Source organism: Paramacrobiotus metropolitanus, unplaced genomic scaffold, assembly GCF_019649055.1.
Source record: "Paramacrobiotus metropolitanus isolate TYO unplaced genomic scaffold, Prichtersi_v1.0 Parri_scaffold0000069, whole genome shotgun sequence".
Taxonomy (NCBI): Eukaryota; Metazoa; Tardigrada; class Eutardigrada; order Parachela; family Macrobiotidae; genus Paramacrobiotus; species Paramacrobiotus metropolitanus.
In genome coordinates, this window is record NW_026570289.1 from 457,762 (window position 1) to 474,512 (window position 16,751).

General features: G+C 41.6%; 2 protein-coding genes across 2 annotated transcripts; both read left to right on the forward strand.

Annotated features, from left to right (window-relative positions):
- Nucleotides 1-1,339: 1,339 nt before the first annotated feature.
- On the forward strand, nucleotides 1,340-3,460 carry LOC129594598 (neprilysin-1-like). Its single transcript, XM_055491338.1, has 5 exons — nucleotides 1,340-1,619; nucleotides 1,743-1,880; nucleotides 2,213-2,295; nucleotides 2,670-3,085; nucleotides 3,324-3,460. Exons 1-4 carry the CDS (start codon nucleotides 1,505-1,507, stop codon nucleotides 2,718-2,720), a joined length of 387 nt encoding a protein of 128 aa, XP_055347313.1. The 5' UTR covers nucleotides 1,340-1,504; the 3' UTR covers nucleotides 2,721-3,085; nucleotides 3,324-3,460.
- Nucleotides 3,461-12,262: 8,802 nt separating this feature from the next.
- LOC129594561 (circumsporozoite protein-like) lies at nucleotides 12,263-13,508 on the forward strand. The gene is made up of 5 exons (XM_055491294.1): nucleotides 12,263-12,383; nucleotides 12,440-12,526; nucleotides 12,604-12,915; nucleotides 12,977-13,121; nucleotides 13,466-13,508. Exons 1-5 carry the CDS (start codon nucleotides 12,263-12,265, stop codon nucleotides 13,506-13,508), a joined length of 708 nt encoding a protein of 235 aa, XP_055347269.1.
- The last annotated feature ends 3,243 nt before the right edge of the window (nucleotides 13,509-16,751 follow it).

Below are 16,751 nucleotides of genomic sequence, written 5' to 3' on the forward strand. Positions count from 1 at the left end.
ACAGCTGGCGTCACGAAGTACGCCGGCTGGTTAAAACAGCTGGAGTTTTTATATAATAATCCGTGTAAATAATAGAGATATAATTCCCGTGATAAATTTTTTATTACTACACTGAAATTTGTTATTTATGTCAGTAGTGGTTACTTTTTACTGTTTAATTCCTAACAATTAAGCTTACTGTTCTAATTTTTTCAGTCTAGAACGTAAATGAGATTTAACGTTGTGCAACGCGGAAGTAGTATGATCAATACACCATACGATATGAATAGTATACACCATAGTCATACAGATACCGCTCGAAATCTCAAATACACAGCCTGAAAATGCGCAGAGAAGCTTCAGTGGTCTATAGGTGTAGCGATTGTCATCAAATGAAATTTTTATCACAACGGCCCGTGCTGGAGCGCTGAGTCTGACCCCTAAAAGGCTGAGTCTGGCAACTGACTATTAAAATGCTGGATTTTCCTAAGAATGCTAAGGTAATATCTTGATGACTTTAAAACTTAACCAGAAATTTGCGACATATTGTCCAGCGAAACCCCGTATTACATGCAACACTAAAACCAGCCAATGTACAAGTGCTTGCTGCTATGGTTATGCACATCATTCCACTTTCCCGACTCCCCGGAGTGGTACCAGACTCAGACTTTAAGTACTCAGTACATTCATTCCCGACCACTTGGCACCGTGATCAATTCGTGATTAGTATCATTAGGATCCTCAGGAAGTCTATAATTTGTTTTAAAAATCAAAGCATCCCTAAGTTAATGACTGGAATTTAAAGAACTCAAATAAACCAACGCGGATGTGATGGCTGATCAAAACGATGGTAGACGCTATACGCAGCTGTGTGCCGCATACAACCAACATAACCCAGCACGATTTAATTACAGATAGATGCTCTACTAACCAAACTGTCCGGTAGAAAGAAAACAAATAACGAGAATCGTGTAAAATCGCCAGGCGCTGGAATGCTATAGCTTTCAATACATCCAAAAAGGCTAGCGACATTACTGTATATTTAAAATCTGCAAAAAACTTACATAAATAATCTTAAACGAATCTCCACGACCACGAGACTAATTACCTCCGCTTCTTGATTTCGCGAAGATTACGTCAACACATGCAGGGTCTTACATGCAGAATCTGTAGATAATTATATAAGTACTAATTTCCCGGATTTGCCGCTAGCCATATTTTGAAACGCCGCATTTAGTTAGAGAATAAAGACTTTGGTAATCCCCTAGGGCAAACAATTGCTTTCAACGTCTAAGTATTTCCTGGCATTTAAGCTGTCCTATTCTTCGAAAAATCCGTCTGGAGAAGCTGTGCTGGTTTAGAATGTGCGGCGACAATTTTTCTTGTATTTCCTATTTCCTACTGTTTCCTCTCTTTTTATACAAATTTTGTTTCGTTTCCGTATTCCGCGAATAATTTTCAGAAATCGTTACTGAAATCTGCTTGTTTTATTAGGTCGCTAACTGACAGAAGAAGTTGGCACGCGATGATTTTTTTGGATGTTGTAGGATTTTTGGTCGCTGCTGTTAATGTAGTACGACCTACCGGGCGGCAGCAACTGTCAAGCCCCGTTTGCACGTCGGATCTCTGTCATCAAGTTGGTAAGTCGAACTGCGATCTTTGTTGAAAAATAGATTTTGAAACAACATTCCTTCACTGCTGTCCTTTTCGTGCCCTACAATTAAATTTGGTAGTCTTTTACTGATTCGTTTGTGATTTTTTAGCCCATGAAGCCGTATCCGTCATGGATAAAACAATTGAGCCATGCGTGGACTTCTACGCTTACGCATGCAATCGTTGGAATAGCAGCCACGTTCTGGCGCGCGACGTGCTCGCTATCAAGATCTCTAAACAACTACAAGGTTCGTGCGAGAACATGTCGGTGACGGGTTTTCAAAAACCCCCAGCTCTGTGTCCCTTTGATTGGATTCCTTTTATCCCTGCCGCTTTGCTAACTTCCGCTTACAGTCGTCATTGACTATAATTAATTGTATAATTTCTGTGCTTCTGTGTGATATTACGAGATACAGCATGATTTTGTATATTTCAGTGAACAGAACCTTTCATTATATCGCTTTCGGAATAAGACTGATAAATACAAGCTGTAACGCACCAAGCGTAATGAAGCATGGCTGCATTTTGTGTACTATATTCTGGAAAACAACTGAATTTCGTTGAAAATTGCTTTATTTAGGACTGTTCGACAGTGGAAATTACACCAACCCCACGGAAAAAAAGCAGTCGACATATACAACCAGTGCCTCAAGCAGAACTATGGTACTCAAAGTTAATGTAAAGTAGTTATGCATTTGAAAGCGAAATTCGTACGGCGTGAGTTGTTCTACAGTGTCGACATCATAATTACTCGTATATAGTAAAATTAATGATTAAAATGCAGAACGAACTGGACGGGTTGGTCCAAACCAGTTTGCCGACGGTATATATGAATTATGAACATCCTCATACGACGAACGAACGATCATCGTTAAAACATGAACTTCCATGTTTTTTGCATTACTGCTTGCTTAGAAAGAAGCGTATCGGCAAGAAACAAATGCATTCTTACAACAAGCTCTTGCATTTGGTTCAAGTAAAACCGATTGTAATGGTGAGCACATAAAAAGTTAACCAATATCTTATCTTGTCGACAGAACGGCCATTCGACGACAGCTCCCTTGTACGCGTTGTTGACAACTTGTTAGGTGGATGGTCGCTATTGCAAGACCACCAGAATGTGTCCGCTTTTCGTCTCGATGACGCTCTCGTCCGCCTGCAACTGAACGACATTCGGACTTTCAGCGGTCTCCATGTAGAAAGAAATAAATTTTCCAGCAACGAAAATATTCTGTACTTTACGACGCCTGGTCGCCTCTTTATGCGCTGGGAACTAGAGGCACTGGTCAACACTCCTTACAAGTTACCTGTTCGCACTTCAACAAAGCTTCTGATTAACAAATGGGGGCCGGTCGTACTGCGATTACTAAAAGCGGCGAATGCAAGTGTCCAGTGGTCTACTGTTGAAAAGCGATTGAAAAAGGCTATCATGGTGGATGTTATGCTGGCGACGGTGGGAGCTCTTTTGAATATACTTCATTCATTTACGGATTTTTTGCCATTTATTTTTAAACCTAGTTGTTTCCAAGGCTGTCTGTATTCTTCTTTTTTCCCATTATTTCAATTTCAAGTTTTTGTTTTATAACCTTTTTGTCCTTCTCTGATTATTCGGTTTTTTTATTTCTTCATTTTCTCTTTGCTTTCTTGCTTTTCTTCGTTTCTTTATTTTTTCAACATCATTCGTTTTTTAGGGTCCAACACAACCAACACCATGCTTAAAGCTTCTTCGGTTAAATTTCAAGCTACGGCCGCTACGGAGTTTGCCGTCCCGCTAAAGCTTGAGTATCTCCTTAATCTGGATCAGACGATGGCGCGGCTGGAAAGCAACGGGAATACAGGAGCTGAGACACTTGCAGATTGGCTGTGGTGGACAGCAGTTTTTCACTATCACTTTCTGTATCGAGGGACTGGCACTTGCGTGGGACTGGTGAAAGCAGCCATGCCGTTCACTGTCTCAGGATTATTCTTCAAGACTTACGTATCGAGCAAAGCCGTTCAAAAGGTCAGGCACAGGCCTTTTTCATTGCAAAGCAAAATAGTTCAAGACATAACTTGTGCAAATGCGGCATCCTGCTGAATAGCCACAGCCAAATGATGGAATAAATTAACGGCTTTCTGCCTTCGACAGGTGGACTTGCTGACATCTGAAATTGTCAACGGTGTTCGCGACGCTGTCCTACTGAAAACGGTCTGGATGGACCAGGCAACGCAAAAATCTGCCACGGACAAGTTAATTAATACGCTGCGGACTGTCGGGTATCCCAAGAAGTTCCTAGACAACCGGACGCTCGTTGAAGACCTCTACGCCAAGGCAAGTTAATCTTTGGCATATTTCCAATCTTTTAAAAACGAACTTCAAAGCGTACTGTATTGACAGAGAGAGAGAGAGAAAGAGAGAGACTAGGTCCCCTCTGTAAGAAGCTTGGGGTACGAAAGCGGTAACACGGATAAGCGATGACTTACAAAAATAACTGAAGCAGTTAAATCTAAAAGTACAGCGACGTCGCTATGACTTTATAGAAGTGGATCCAACTACCATGAAATGCACCCAGGCGAATACTGTCATGTATCTAGGTTCACGTAGAAAGGTCATTCTTCGACACACTGCGTACCATTGATCGAAGCAACACTTGGGTCAATTTTCAAAAACTTTCCCGCATCAACCCCCACAATGACCCGTATTTTGTGACCGATCTGACCGCGCTTAACCCCCATACGTACCCGGAGAATAATAATATTGGTACCTTCCTGGCTTTTTATCTTTAGCTTTGTTTGGCTTGATTACTCAATGCTCAGTTATTTCTAATCGCCGTTATGAAGCTGTTCACCCATTTTATCGTTTTTGAACTTATTTACAGCGTTCATTCGCTTTCCAAATAAACATTTGTCCATTGAAATTTTTATGGTTGCTGTTTATTTTGTCTCTTGTACTTTTTGCTTCAAATTTTACATTATTATTATTTCTGCTTCCTGTACGACAATGTGATTTACAAGCACTTGGTAATCTAGAGGATCCGCTTTGCAGTAATTCCGGCGGCCCTGTTACAGCCACCAGTGTTCTACGCAAGCAACATGTACATTGTTAACTATGCTCGCTTTGGTTCTCTAATTGGCCACGAACTCACCCATCTCTTGGATATCGGAGGCGAGCATGGATGTTTTGAGAGAAAACGATTTCCCTCAAAAATTAATTATAAATGTCGTGTTTAGCGAAAGAATTTGGAAAGGACGGCAAGCCGTTGAATTGGTGGACAAATGAGACACACAACAATTGCAATGCGAGGAAGTATACTTTGGTCGATTTCTATAACAATGTCAGCACGACGAATAACACCGTCGATGGATGGCAAACACTCGTCGAGAACACAGCCGACAACGGCGGATACCGCGCTGCTTATTGGGTTATCACTTTTATTTTTTCAACTGAAAATGTACTGGGCACGTACAATGATGCTTTGCAGGCTTTCCATAATTTTAGGCGCCGCTTCGGATACCGCATAAAACTGCAAGGCTTAGAATCCTTAAATGAGGAGCAACTATTCTGGTTAATAGGGGCTCAGGTGAACTTTTGTGGGGTTTAAATCGGGGCACAGCTGCAGTAAAAGATTTTTTAGACGTGGTGCGGCAATCCCCAGGCAACTGGCGACGCAGCACATGCACCGCTCCGGTTTCGTGTAATGGGTCCGTTCATGAACAGCGCGGATTTCGGTTCGGCCTACAACTGTCCGGTGGGATCCCCGATGAACCCGCGGATTAAGGCGTGGTAGAGAAGGTTTCATTTTTAGAGATGGTTTACTACTTCATTTAAGCAATGGTTACCGTATAGAGGTAAAAGCTGATAACATCGGATGGTCCCTATAAATCGGCAAATGCAACAACGGCCAACCCGATGCGCGAATCAGAAATAACGAAATCCAGAATAGTTTCGCAGTTCACAGTTCTTGTATTGATTATGTTTTCGACTTTTCCATCGTGCTTTCCATGCCTGGTTAAATTTGCTGATTGTTGACAGCTATTAGGGATACAAGCCCGTTGCAAAAAGACAATAATATATTCATTGATAGTACCAATATTATTATTGCTAGCGGTGGTTGTTAACCATATTCTGGCACGAGAGCGAGCGCCAATGCCACTGGATAATGGCACTGGGTTTATGGAGTTCGAAAAGCGCTACATGACGCTCTTCGTGGCGTCATATAAATTTTATGCTCTTGATGATCAGTACATTCAGTTCTTAGCAGCACCGCGCGTTTCGCGCTCGGTGCAGTTTATTAAATTTTAAATAACTGAAAACTGGTTAGGGAATAATATCACAATTGAGCAGTAATATGCACAATGACTTTGCATTATTTTACTGCACATTGTAGCATACTCATTAATTGCTGGTACTTATTAGCAATTCCTTAACGAAAACGACTGCAAAAAATCCGGTGAACCACCGAATGCAAACAATAATCATGTGCACTTTAAAACTGTGTAGTACATATCTGTTACAAGAAACGGCTTCGGCTTTGCCTCCGCATTTCTTGTGGTCTGCGGTCGGTTTCTCGAATGATTTTGATTAATTTAGTATCACTGCGTCCACTATTTGCGGTCACTATATGCCCTAAACAGTTGTGTCACTTGAGTTTTTTACCACCTATCACGATTTGCGCTCAAGAAAATAACGGTAATTTGGTCACTCACTTGATCAGTCGCCTCTGCGCATTGGACAGTACTGGACACTGTTCCCTCACAATGTGCAATAAACAGTAGTGGTACTTCGGCTACTCACCACCACTCGTTTCGTTACCCACCTAGCGAACGGTGCGCAAGGGTTATTTTTAGTAGGTCGGTCATCCACTTACCTACTGGCCTCTGCAGCTACACACGAGAATAGTGGTACTTCGGTCGCTCACTATGTGCAATTCCAGTTGTAGAGCTCTGTTACTCGTTCGTCACCACTCGTTTGGTTACTCACTCACCTAGCGAGCTCTGTGCAATGGAGAGTAGCTGTAGTGCTGTTACTAGACAGGTTAATTTTTTCTTTTGGCTGATCGCTGAACGCTGTTAAAATTGCAGTTGCGCAAAATTAAAAGCAAATGCGCTGGTAGTTAAATGTTGTTACATAACCGGATTACTCATGTAGTAATGTAACCTATGGTCATGTGTGCGTTTATCCTATGGTCATAGTCCATGTTTTTGCCTTTCTCATGCCCTTGTGAGCCAGATGTACTGACAATGAGCGATTGTCTGATATTAGGTCGTTTCCTGGATGCCCTGTTATTTCCGGCTTAGGCCGTTATATAAGCTCATGTTTACTTGTTATTTGTTAGTTCTTAGCTGAGTATTATTAAAGTGGCTAAAACCCGATATTCATTACGTCTTACGGATAGTGTAAGCGTATCAGTGTGCATCCGTCGCATCGCGTTAGCGGATACAGAGCACGTACGTACGTGCACCGCAACTCAACCCGGATATGCAGTGCTTTGCTAAGCGCGCAGGCCTTACGGTAACTTCGCAAGTTATCGTCGTGACTGAAGCGGTCTTGCGCTAAACGTCACGAATTTGGGGAGGAGCCACAAATAACAGCAGTAAAACTTTAGAGCTAGTGAAAATTAACCTCTATACTTACCCATTTATCCGGCTAGTAAATTGATCACTCAATTTGTACTCTAAACAGTAGTGATAGTTCGGTAACTCGTTGATCCGAACCTCTGTGACCGTACGCCGTGGCCATAGTCTCCAATTTAATAAGTACCCAATCTGATCTGAACAAACTAAAATATTCCGTATTATACGGAATAATTTACGGCCCATATATGCTGATTAATGTCCTTAGTTTTGTTCGGATTGTAATGAAAGGTCAGCCCGGTTGAACGATTACTATGGTCAGGTTCTTTTAGAGCTGCCTTCAAGTTGCTTTTAACGAGCGTTCTTATTCCTGAGTCATGTTTCTGAGAGCTTTAAATTGCTAACAATTTATTGAAGCGAAGCCATTCACTAGCAGCATCGTTTGCGTTACTGCTAACTAGGATTTTCAGTTTTGTAGCAGTAAAAGTTTATTCAAATCTTTTTAATTTGCTGACCTTAAGCCGTACCAGTTAAATTTAAACTTTTGCTCCATGGAAGAGGACTCTCAAATTGTTTTCAAGGTCACCTTGAGCTTTCAGCTCTACCGGCACCGGCGTCTGTGTACAGGAGCCGGAGCGCATAATTACCAAAACAAAACGCATGTGACACAGTTTCCAGACAAGCTGGATCGAATGACGTTAGCAGTTTTTCGATTAATTTTTTGGTTTGTTCTGACCAGATCGTACGGGGTTTTACGTTGTAATATATAGTTCTTTTCCTTGATATACATGCGCATAAAGCATGTCCCAATTGCGGCAATAAGCTCTCGATAGAACGTAGTTAAGGCTGCAGAATGAGATATTACACGAACTAAGCACGAATAGTGAACGTCAAATATTTGTATTTCTATAGTTGTATTTTGCTGCTGTTGGTAGTATACTTACGAGGTGGAATAAATATTAGCGGTGCAGAAAAAAGCACAAAAATCGCGGCCAGTCTTCCTATTATCCGGCAAGATGGGCAATACGCTGAAACAAAGTATGGTACTCGTTTGAAGTGGCTGATTGCATATTATTTCGAATTTTGTTCACACTTTCCAGCATTCGGGCCGGCTTGTGTGCAGCTTGGCACATGAAAATTGATGTCTGCACATTTTTTTGAGTGCCGCATTTTTGCCATCCACTTTTGTCGATATGAATTATGGCTCAAGTAAACAGATATTTTATTTAACAACATTATCATTACAATTGCAGTGACGTTTTATAAACTCTAAATTTTGACTCCTAATTTTGTAAACTGATGATTCTCTGGAGACAAGCTTACCGCTGGGAAGCGACAAATGAAAAATACTCGTGTTAGTTACTAAGTTAACGATAGCCTAATTGCGTTAACAGTTGACACTGCATTTGGCGTGCATTGCGAAGGCTGAATCTTTATGGCCGGCACAAAATAGTCAAAAACAGCACATGAAACACTCAAAATAAATTCCGTAAATTATTCTTAATTTTCAAGCTGGGCAAGGCATGCACTTTTCGGTCGAAAGTCGTCCAAAATTGTAAAAATTCAAAGATTTATAAATGATTGTCAAATCATAGTGGCGATTACTTTTCCTTCCTTCACGCACCGGAAATCCCTAAAACTTGTTTAATAAAGCGTTAAACATTGAGATATTATCAACCCACTAGAACAGCAGCCAAACCGGCTGCTGTTACACGGCGCTCCTGGTTTCGAACCAAGCCGACAGGATACCAGGAAGCCGACCGCCACCATTATTTTTCCAGTTGTCGTTCAGTTAGTTTCTGTTGTTTTGTGTTTATCGGTAGCTCTTTTGCGAGTTTTTAATTTTAATTGCTAATCCTGATCAAATTAGACATTTCAACTGCATAATTCTCATTTTTGCCGCTGTTGTTTGCATAACTCAAGTAACTTTCTGAGTGACTTTTGTGCAAGATATAATAACATAAAATTGCGAAAGTACATTAACGAAAATAATTAAAAATTAAACTGCGTACATATTGCTTACCGTTTGGTTCTTGGAAATCTTTGTGAATCATATTATTTTGGCATCGCTGATAATTTTGCCACATCCTGTCCTTTGTCTGCAATATACATATGCAGTACCTGTAAGGGTACTCAAACATCCTTTACGAATGGCGCTATAACTTAAAGGTGCCAGATCCTTTAACTTTTGGCTCCGCCTCTGCACGACCATTGGACGAAAGGTTCTATAATTTTCCTCTCTTCAACTTAAAGTCCTTTAACTTATTGTACCAAAATCGTTACTTTTCGGTATGGCGCCCGCTGAGTTGGAAATCGCTAGGGCAAACTGAAACGGAACCTGCATCTAATGTGCAGATATCTGTTGCGGACTGCTGAAATTTGTTTCCAGTGGTTTTAGCCTTTCTGTCCTCTTGTGAAGTGGGATGCGTAAACACCCATTCAAACCTAATTTAACATTAACCGATTTAGCAAAGTATGATTGGCTAGTGAGAGTTGTAGACAGTACTGTAAAAGTAGCCGGGATTACATGTTTAATTAGGTACAACAATACAATAAATTAAAAAATGACCAACGGCCGCAACGGCCGAGGTCAAAAGGTCAGGTAAGTATAATAAAGAATGCAACGCCCGCAACGCCTGAGGTCAAACGGCAGGTTGTATGTGTGTCAAGGCGATCAGCTAATCATTGCTCACTTTTACGCGCCGCAGTCCATTGTGCGGCATTTCTGTCTTCTCTCTACGAATAAATCAACGTAAATGTGTACGAATATAATTATACGTGTGTGTGTACGTTATTGTGCGCCGGACGCTGTCCTGAGAGCGCCGCAAGCCTCTTTACGGCATTTGTGTCTTCTGCTGTGAAGTGTTTTTAGATATTATACCTAGTCCATCAGCTGACGCTGTCTGCGCTGCGGCACATTAATATATGCGGCAATAATAACGACAATGTGCTGAAGTTTACTGCATAAATTTTTCGTCTGTACAAAATGTATCTCAGATCACGTAAAGAAAGGAAGTTAATGTTCTTTATAAAAAGAAACGTTCTGAATCGTAAAAAAGTAGCTGTTCTACTGCAACGGAATCATTCAGATCATCGATATAAATCACTGTACATAATCAGGAGAAAATCTATACAGAGCTGTTTAAACCGCGTCACCCATGATCGTAGCGCGATCTGACAGTTCAATGGCCCCTGGGCCATATGCAGCTCCACGTGCTGAACGGGCTTTCAATGCAGCCCAGCCACGCCGAGTCACGCAGACAACAGAGACCGCTGTGAGAGCAGCAGCCAAGATTCCCACGCAGGTATAGAACACGTCGGACACTGTCACATCGGCATCTGCAAATCTAGATTTGCATGAATAATAAAACTATTTTAAAATGAGCAACTGTTTAAAGTTTAATCCTACTTGGTGAAGGCATGGCCGAGGTGTAGTCGTTTGGCGGATTTATGGAGACATTTCTAAAAGCGAAAGATTAGTGTGGTTTCATTTTTAAATTTTTAATGCCTACTTGGTCGGGTGGGAGCAGCCGCCGTTCCAGGTGCGATATCGGTCGGTGCACGATTTGATGCCGTTGCAGCGACTATTAGCAAAAGTCTTTATGTTAGCGTTGTTTAAGAATCAGCAGCGAAACGATTAAAAAATTCATTTACTGCGCCGCGAAAAAATGCGGCAAGAATTATAAATAAATTCTTTCGACGTACTGTGCCGCGTAAAAATCGGCGGCAAAAATTTGAATAAATATAAGCATTCGTAACAGATAAAATCTGTGGCAAATCATTTTAAGCAATCGTACCGGGTAGACCAGTCGGACTGAGTACTGAGATTAGATCTTTAGGATCTTTTGAAGAACCTTCGATGAAATATACGTAATTTTTGTGCCGTATAATTTGGCGGCAGAGGTTAATTAGATTAATATACGACGACACCTTCACACACCCAATCGGGGAGACAAAGGCAACTCGCATAAGATGCGAGCGAAATGAGCATGACCACGCTTAGAGGAGCCATTCTTATGCAAATTAAGAAAATTTGGCAGAAGAATGAAAGAATGTATCGGTGCAGGCGTGGGTAGACACAAAGCACTGCTGCAGTAGTAAATGACTACCGTGTAACGGGCGCGTATAAAAGGCCGAAACAACCCGTGAGAAGCTTCAGTCGTTCAGATTTTCCAGTTTTGCTTGAATTTTGAATTTTGAAGTTTCTTTCGTGTTTCATCCATTTCGTGTTACAAAGGACATCGTCATTTCCAAAATGAGCAACCGAGGTTTTCGTAATCATATGGGTCGGTACGCAAAACGCTTTGTGCCTCCACCGCCCCAACCCGTGCACGATTCGACGCAGTCGTCCGCCAAATCGCTGGGCTTTGACCTTGAACCTTAAAACGTTTGTGCCCATAACGACGAAGATCTCGCCTGGGCAATGAACGTGGGGATCGTGCTGTTTCCGCAGATCGACTTTGAAAATGGCAAACAATATTATGCGTTTGGTTTCGACAAAACTGTGATATACTTTTAGGGAGATAACGGAAAACATTTTAGGAAAATGCCCTATGGCATTTTCCATCATCCAGACGAAGTGTGGAGACGATTTTATCGATCAGCGCCGTGTGAAATGGATCCGCGCCAGAAACCAAAGCCATGGAGTTGCTCTGGTCGTCTTCGAAAGCGCTGATTACCAAAAATACTTGTCTCAACACGCCATGTTGCAGATGACGCGGAAGATGAGCTTGTGGGTAAGGCAGACCTTTTTATCGGTTACGCGGGGCAAAATTTTTAGCGGCAACTATTGTCCTTATTCGAAGAAAAATACTGCCATAATTTGAAGGCGAAAGAAATTTGCTAGTCTGTTAAAATATATGTAGGAATTGTATCCACTGAAACTGATGTGACGCATGAAGTTGTGCGGCAAATACTTATTTAATGTTTTTTTAGTCGGGAAAGCTGACGGACTTTTTGGTTCTGGTGCATGTGAACGAAGACAAATGACGCCAGCATTATCCAGGAATTTACCAGAATTTGTTTCCGCCAGCTGGTATTCTGGCGCTTGAAAAGCTTTCTCCTCAGTGCTATATAAATGGTGGCCTTCCTGGGATCAACTTGCGTGCTACGAACAGCTCGATCATTATTGGCGATTTTAATAATACGCATATCAACCATTAGGCATAACGTGCACGAGTTCGCTACACGAGATTTAGGTAGGTTTTGTTTTTATTCAGCTTGGTTTCTGTTGAAAAATAATTTTCGTTATTAGTTTCGGATGTCAGCTTCGGGAAATTTCCCATCCCGGCCATGCAGGAAGGGCAAGGACCAGTGTTTCCGCCACGTGAAGCTGGAACCGGTTGGGGCAAAATCAGCCAGGTGAATTATCTTACAATCCTTCGTTTATTTAGTTTTTAATTTTATTACATGTGCTAGGCGGAGGAATTGGCGGATATCAGCACGAAGATTACCAAGACAACGCTGGCGGCGCGAGCGCGTATAACGGCAACGGCGGTGGCGGAGCGGCGTATCACGGCAATGGCGGCGGGAACGTAGCTAACCCCAACAACGGTGGCGGCGCGACCGCGTGTCACGGCAACGGTGGCGGAAACGTAGCTTACCAGGGCAGCGGCGCTGGGGGAGGCACGCATCGGAGCAACGGCGGCGCAGCTTTGGATGAAACAGTGGCATCAACATCCACCGGATATACTGGCGCGACTGGGGCTTTTCGCTATGCACCACCGGAAAGTATGTCGCAATTTACGTTCCCTTCCCTCTCATGTTTGGCTTATTTAGTTCATTGTTATAGCGTACATGGAGCGCTACATTGAAGACCGTACTGGGATTTCTTCGTCTGGACAGCCGATGGACAACGAAGAGATGGTGCATCTCTCCATCGAGATTGCGCAGAAAGCCTTAAAGGAGCCGGGCGGTCTGAAAGAAGAAGCGAAACAGTGGGTTCACTGTGGACGCTGCGAGAATGCATGCATGTATTTTAGTCCTGAACATTTGTCATTATTACGATACCTGTTGCATGGCCATCATAAAAGCTTAGTGCGCCGCAATATTTAATTCGGCATTTATTTGCATGTCTTAAATATTTATTGTAAGAGTTAACGGAATGTCATGCGCCGCAATACCAGCAATTATCGAGTTATTTGTCTTAATTGTTAACTCTTCACGATCATTGTGCGCCGCAATGTATGCTGCGGCGATCATCTGCTGTACTTGTTGTTTGTCGTTGTGTATGAATAAAATTGCTAACAAATCGTTTATCCATAAAATCTCTGCATTGCAGATCTCGGAATAAAAAGAAGCGCAAAAAGGATCATTTTGGATAAAGCATTTTGGAGCGCTAGGCTTACACATTATTTTAAACTGGCTTTTCGACAATAAAGAATCTGTTGTCTTGTGCATTTTATTGTATTGGCTAAACATAATAATCACATATTGCAGCGGGATCTTAACCATAAATGCCGCAATTGGTATTGCGGCGCATTTAAGAAAAGTGAACGAATATTCACAGAAAAGCGAACATATGCGCAAAAATAACGATGCCGCAAACTTTATATTAAGAATGTCGTAAATCTACTTGCCGTAACAAAAAATGCGGCGCGAAATACATGTTATTTTAACAGATTTCTTGCACCGTTTTCTGAGTTTGACACCGTACTCTACTAACTGTATTCCCAAATAGGACGGACACACATTTGCCGTAACAAAATTGCGGCGCATAGGCAATAATATACTGGAATGGTGGAACCACCAGAAAATTAAATGACCGTGTGTTATTCTAAATAAAATTTTAAACCGTAATCGTAGAATATAATGCCAAACTCTCTCAAAGTCAACTGTACAATATTTGCTCAAAACATATAACAAAAAAGCTTTTGTAAACTTGGTTCCTTATAGCAAAAAAGTGCATGGATACCCAACGTGATATTCAAGCCAGCGCTGTTATTATTATGTTTTATCGAATACGTTGCATCACTGATTTCGTTTTTGCCGCACATTTTTACTCGGCGCTTAGGACAGAACAATTTTTTAAGGGGTGAGCGAATCAGTAATAATTTTGTCTTAACTTTGCTGCGCACACAACATCGAATTAAATTGATAAGTGTAATGAGCAGTACCAGTTTGCAATGCAATGTAGTACGCTGCAGCGTACTACATTAAATCGCTGTCCGAGTTTAGTTAAAAAGTAGTGCTTTGATAAATTTTGCGACACAGTACAAAAGCATTCTTGCACAGAATGTTGAATTAGCCACCAAGTAGGTACAGGGCCGCATTAAAAAAGAAACTGGTCAAAATAAACCGAAAAAAAATATTTTTTGGATTAGAACTCCGGGCCTCTTAGCAAAAATTTGCATGGATACCGCGTACGCTGTACTCTAACTGACTTTAGTGTAGTTCAGTTCTTTCCATAGATCTGCAATGTTACTGTTTCTTACATGCGTTTGTTATGGGCAACGCTACTTTAAATCTTTCCGCATCTAGTGGTTGGGTCATAAATTTATTTATTTAGCTGAACAACATTTTGAAGAAAATATTCTTCTACTAGTGTCATATCCAGGAGTAAACGAACAACATCGTTAGCAACAAAAGTTTCACATCAGGCGCGTACAACAAATACATATTCAAAAATACAGCAGCTATATAGATAATCATCCTAAAACTGTCTTGAACCCGGTCATGTATGCAATCGTGTGAAAGGCTAGACAACGGCAGTGTCTGGAATGCAAAGCTTTAAATACTGTGAGAAAGTATCATGCATCCACTCACCTAATATTTAACGTAGAACAAAAGGAGGTTCCAGTACGCCAAATCGACCACGGATCCGATATAGGCATCTCGTACTATACCGCCGTCTTCTCCGGAAGTTTCCTTCCGAAGCGGCGATGTTTTAAGTGGTCCAAGAAGAAAGCTAGACATTTTATTTTGTTTAACATTTTGTTCAACTAAGTGCTTGGTCCTTTGAGTCTGCAACGGCTGCACTCAAAGCTGACGTATGACACCGCCCATATGAAATCGCGGCAGCCAATCGAAATATATGTGCACACGTTGCACCACTTTCTCTTTTAACCGATTGTGAGTTTTGACAAAAATTTTTTTGTTCATTTAACAATTTGTCGTTTGTAGGATGATGTTCTCGGTGGATGGACTTACACGTTACATCGTCCACGGGGTTCGAACCCCAACCCTTTTGGACTCGTTTACCCTGTTTCAGAATATACCATTCGAACATATGAACTTTACGTCTGCCTTATACTGGCTGGAACAATTTTACAAGGAATTGATATCAATGCTTTTTTGCACCCATAATGTTGGTCCAAAGGACCGAGTTCAAACTGATTTTCGACACCCAATCATGTGTATGGTACCCTCTCCACGAAAACGATGTTTGCAAAGAACTGACCCCGGAAGCCATTACAGCAATAATAGAAGGAATAAATCGGTCGGGAGGAGCGTTTTTTGCGTTAGACCCGTTAGTGAGTTACACATTCACCTTATGTCGCAACATTTCAGCGACGGAGCGACGTTGCCTGAGAAATTCCAACTTCCGGATTGCAAAATTCTAAGAACGGCACAAAAGTGTCATCCTAATTGCGCAAAACCTGTACCAGGATCGGTCGGACTCTTCGTGCTGTGCCAGAGCAATCACTGTTGGCCTAGCAATCGTCCAAAAAATGCGAAACCTCAAATATATCAAGGACTCACAAGAAGCGGAACAATTCAATTTGCAAAGCGTCTGTGCCGGTAGGCACACAGCAGAAAATTGCCTATGGGTCTTTGTGGTTGCAAAAGCGTTGCAACAGACTTCCCTAACCGATACCATTCAGTGCCTTCGGACAAGGTACCAACATATTCAGTGTATGGATACTCCGTTTTTGCAAACAAAAAGTGGCGAATGTTACAAGGGGAAACAGACTCTTGCAGTGTGTACTGCAATGGACTTTATTGGTGACTCTCTCGACTCAAAACTCTCAACTAAAAAGCAGCTCCAACTAAAACAGCAGCCTCGAAACTCGCGATGAAATCGCGCTTATATTGGCGGCAAACGCCAAACATCAAAGCTTGAAAATAGAAAGCAAAACATAAACAACAGGTTACGCAATCAAAATTCATGGGAAGAACACGCCTATGGGCGTGAAGGCATTCCCGATGACATCATACAAATGACATCATAACACAAAATAAAAAAGACAGCCATTTCCGATGTTTTCGAATGATTTTGATTGTACAGACTCTTATTGGTCAGACGTCCACTAGCGGGTGTGGTCGTATACATGTACGCCTATGCACTCGGTATCTTTTCTCATATCGGCTATATACTAGCATTCTTTCTCCCATACACTGTCTTAGCGTACGCGCTACTAGTACAGTGTAGCTGACTGTGCGGGGATACTGTTTTTATTTTTTGTTTTTACTCTTCTAATTCTAATATTAGACAGGAATATAAATTACTAGCAAAACTAGGAACTTATATTCGTACCTGATATTAGAATCAGTATTTTATGCCCGTATGCGGAGATTTGCCATGTGCTGAACACGAACGGACAAGAGATCGTGAGGACCCTGATGCA

Bases quoted from the DNA above. Each gene is read 5' to 3' on its own strand.
- LOC129594598 (XM_055491338.1), top strand. From the start codon at position 1,505: ATGATTTTTTTGGATGTTGTAGGATTTTTGGTCGCTGCTGTTAATGTA. The intron at 1,881-2,212 runs GTTCGTGCGAGA...TGCTTTATTTAG, and splicing joins GATCTCTAAACAACTACAAG to GACTGTTCGACAGTGGAAAT. The intron at 2,296-2,669 runs GTACTCAAAGTT...TCTTGTCGACAG, and splicing joins GTGCCTCAAGCAGAACTATG to AACGGCCATTCGACGACAGC.
- LOC129594561 (XM_055491294.1), top strand. From the start codon at position 12,263: ATGGTGGCCTTCCTGGGATCAACTTGCGTGCTACGAACAGCTCGATCA. The intron at 12,384-12,439 runs GTAGGTTTTGTT...TTTCGTTATTAG, and splicing joins GTTCGCTACACGAGATTTAG to TTTCGGATGTCAGCTTCGGG. The intron at 13,122-13,465 runs GTGGGTTCACTG...TCTGCATTGCAG, and splicing joins CTGAAAGAAGAAGCGAAACA to ATCTCGGAATAAAAAGAAGC.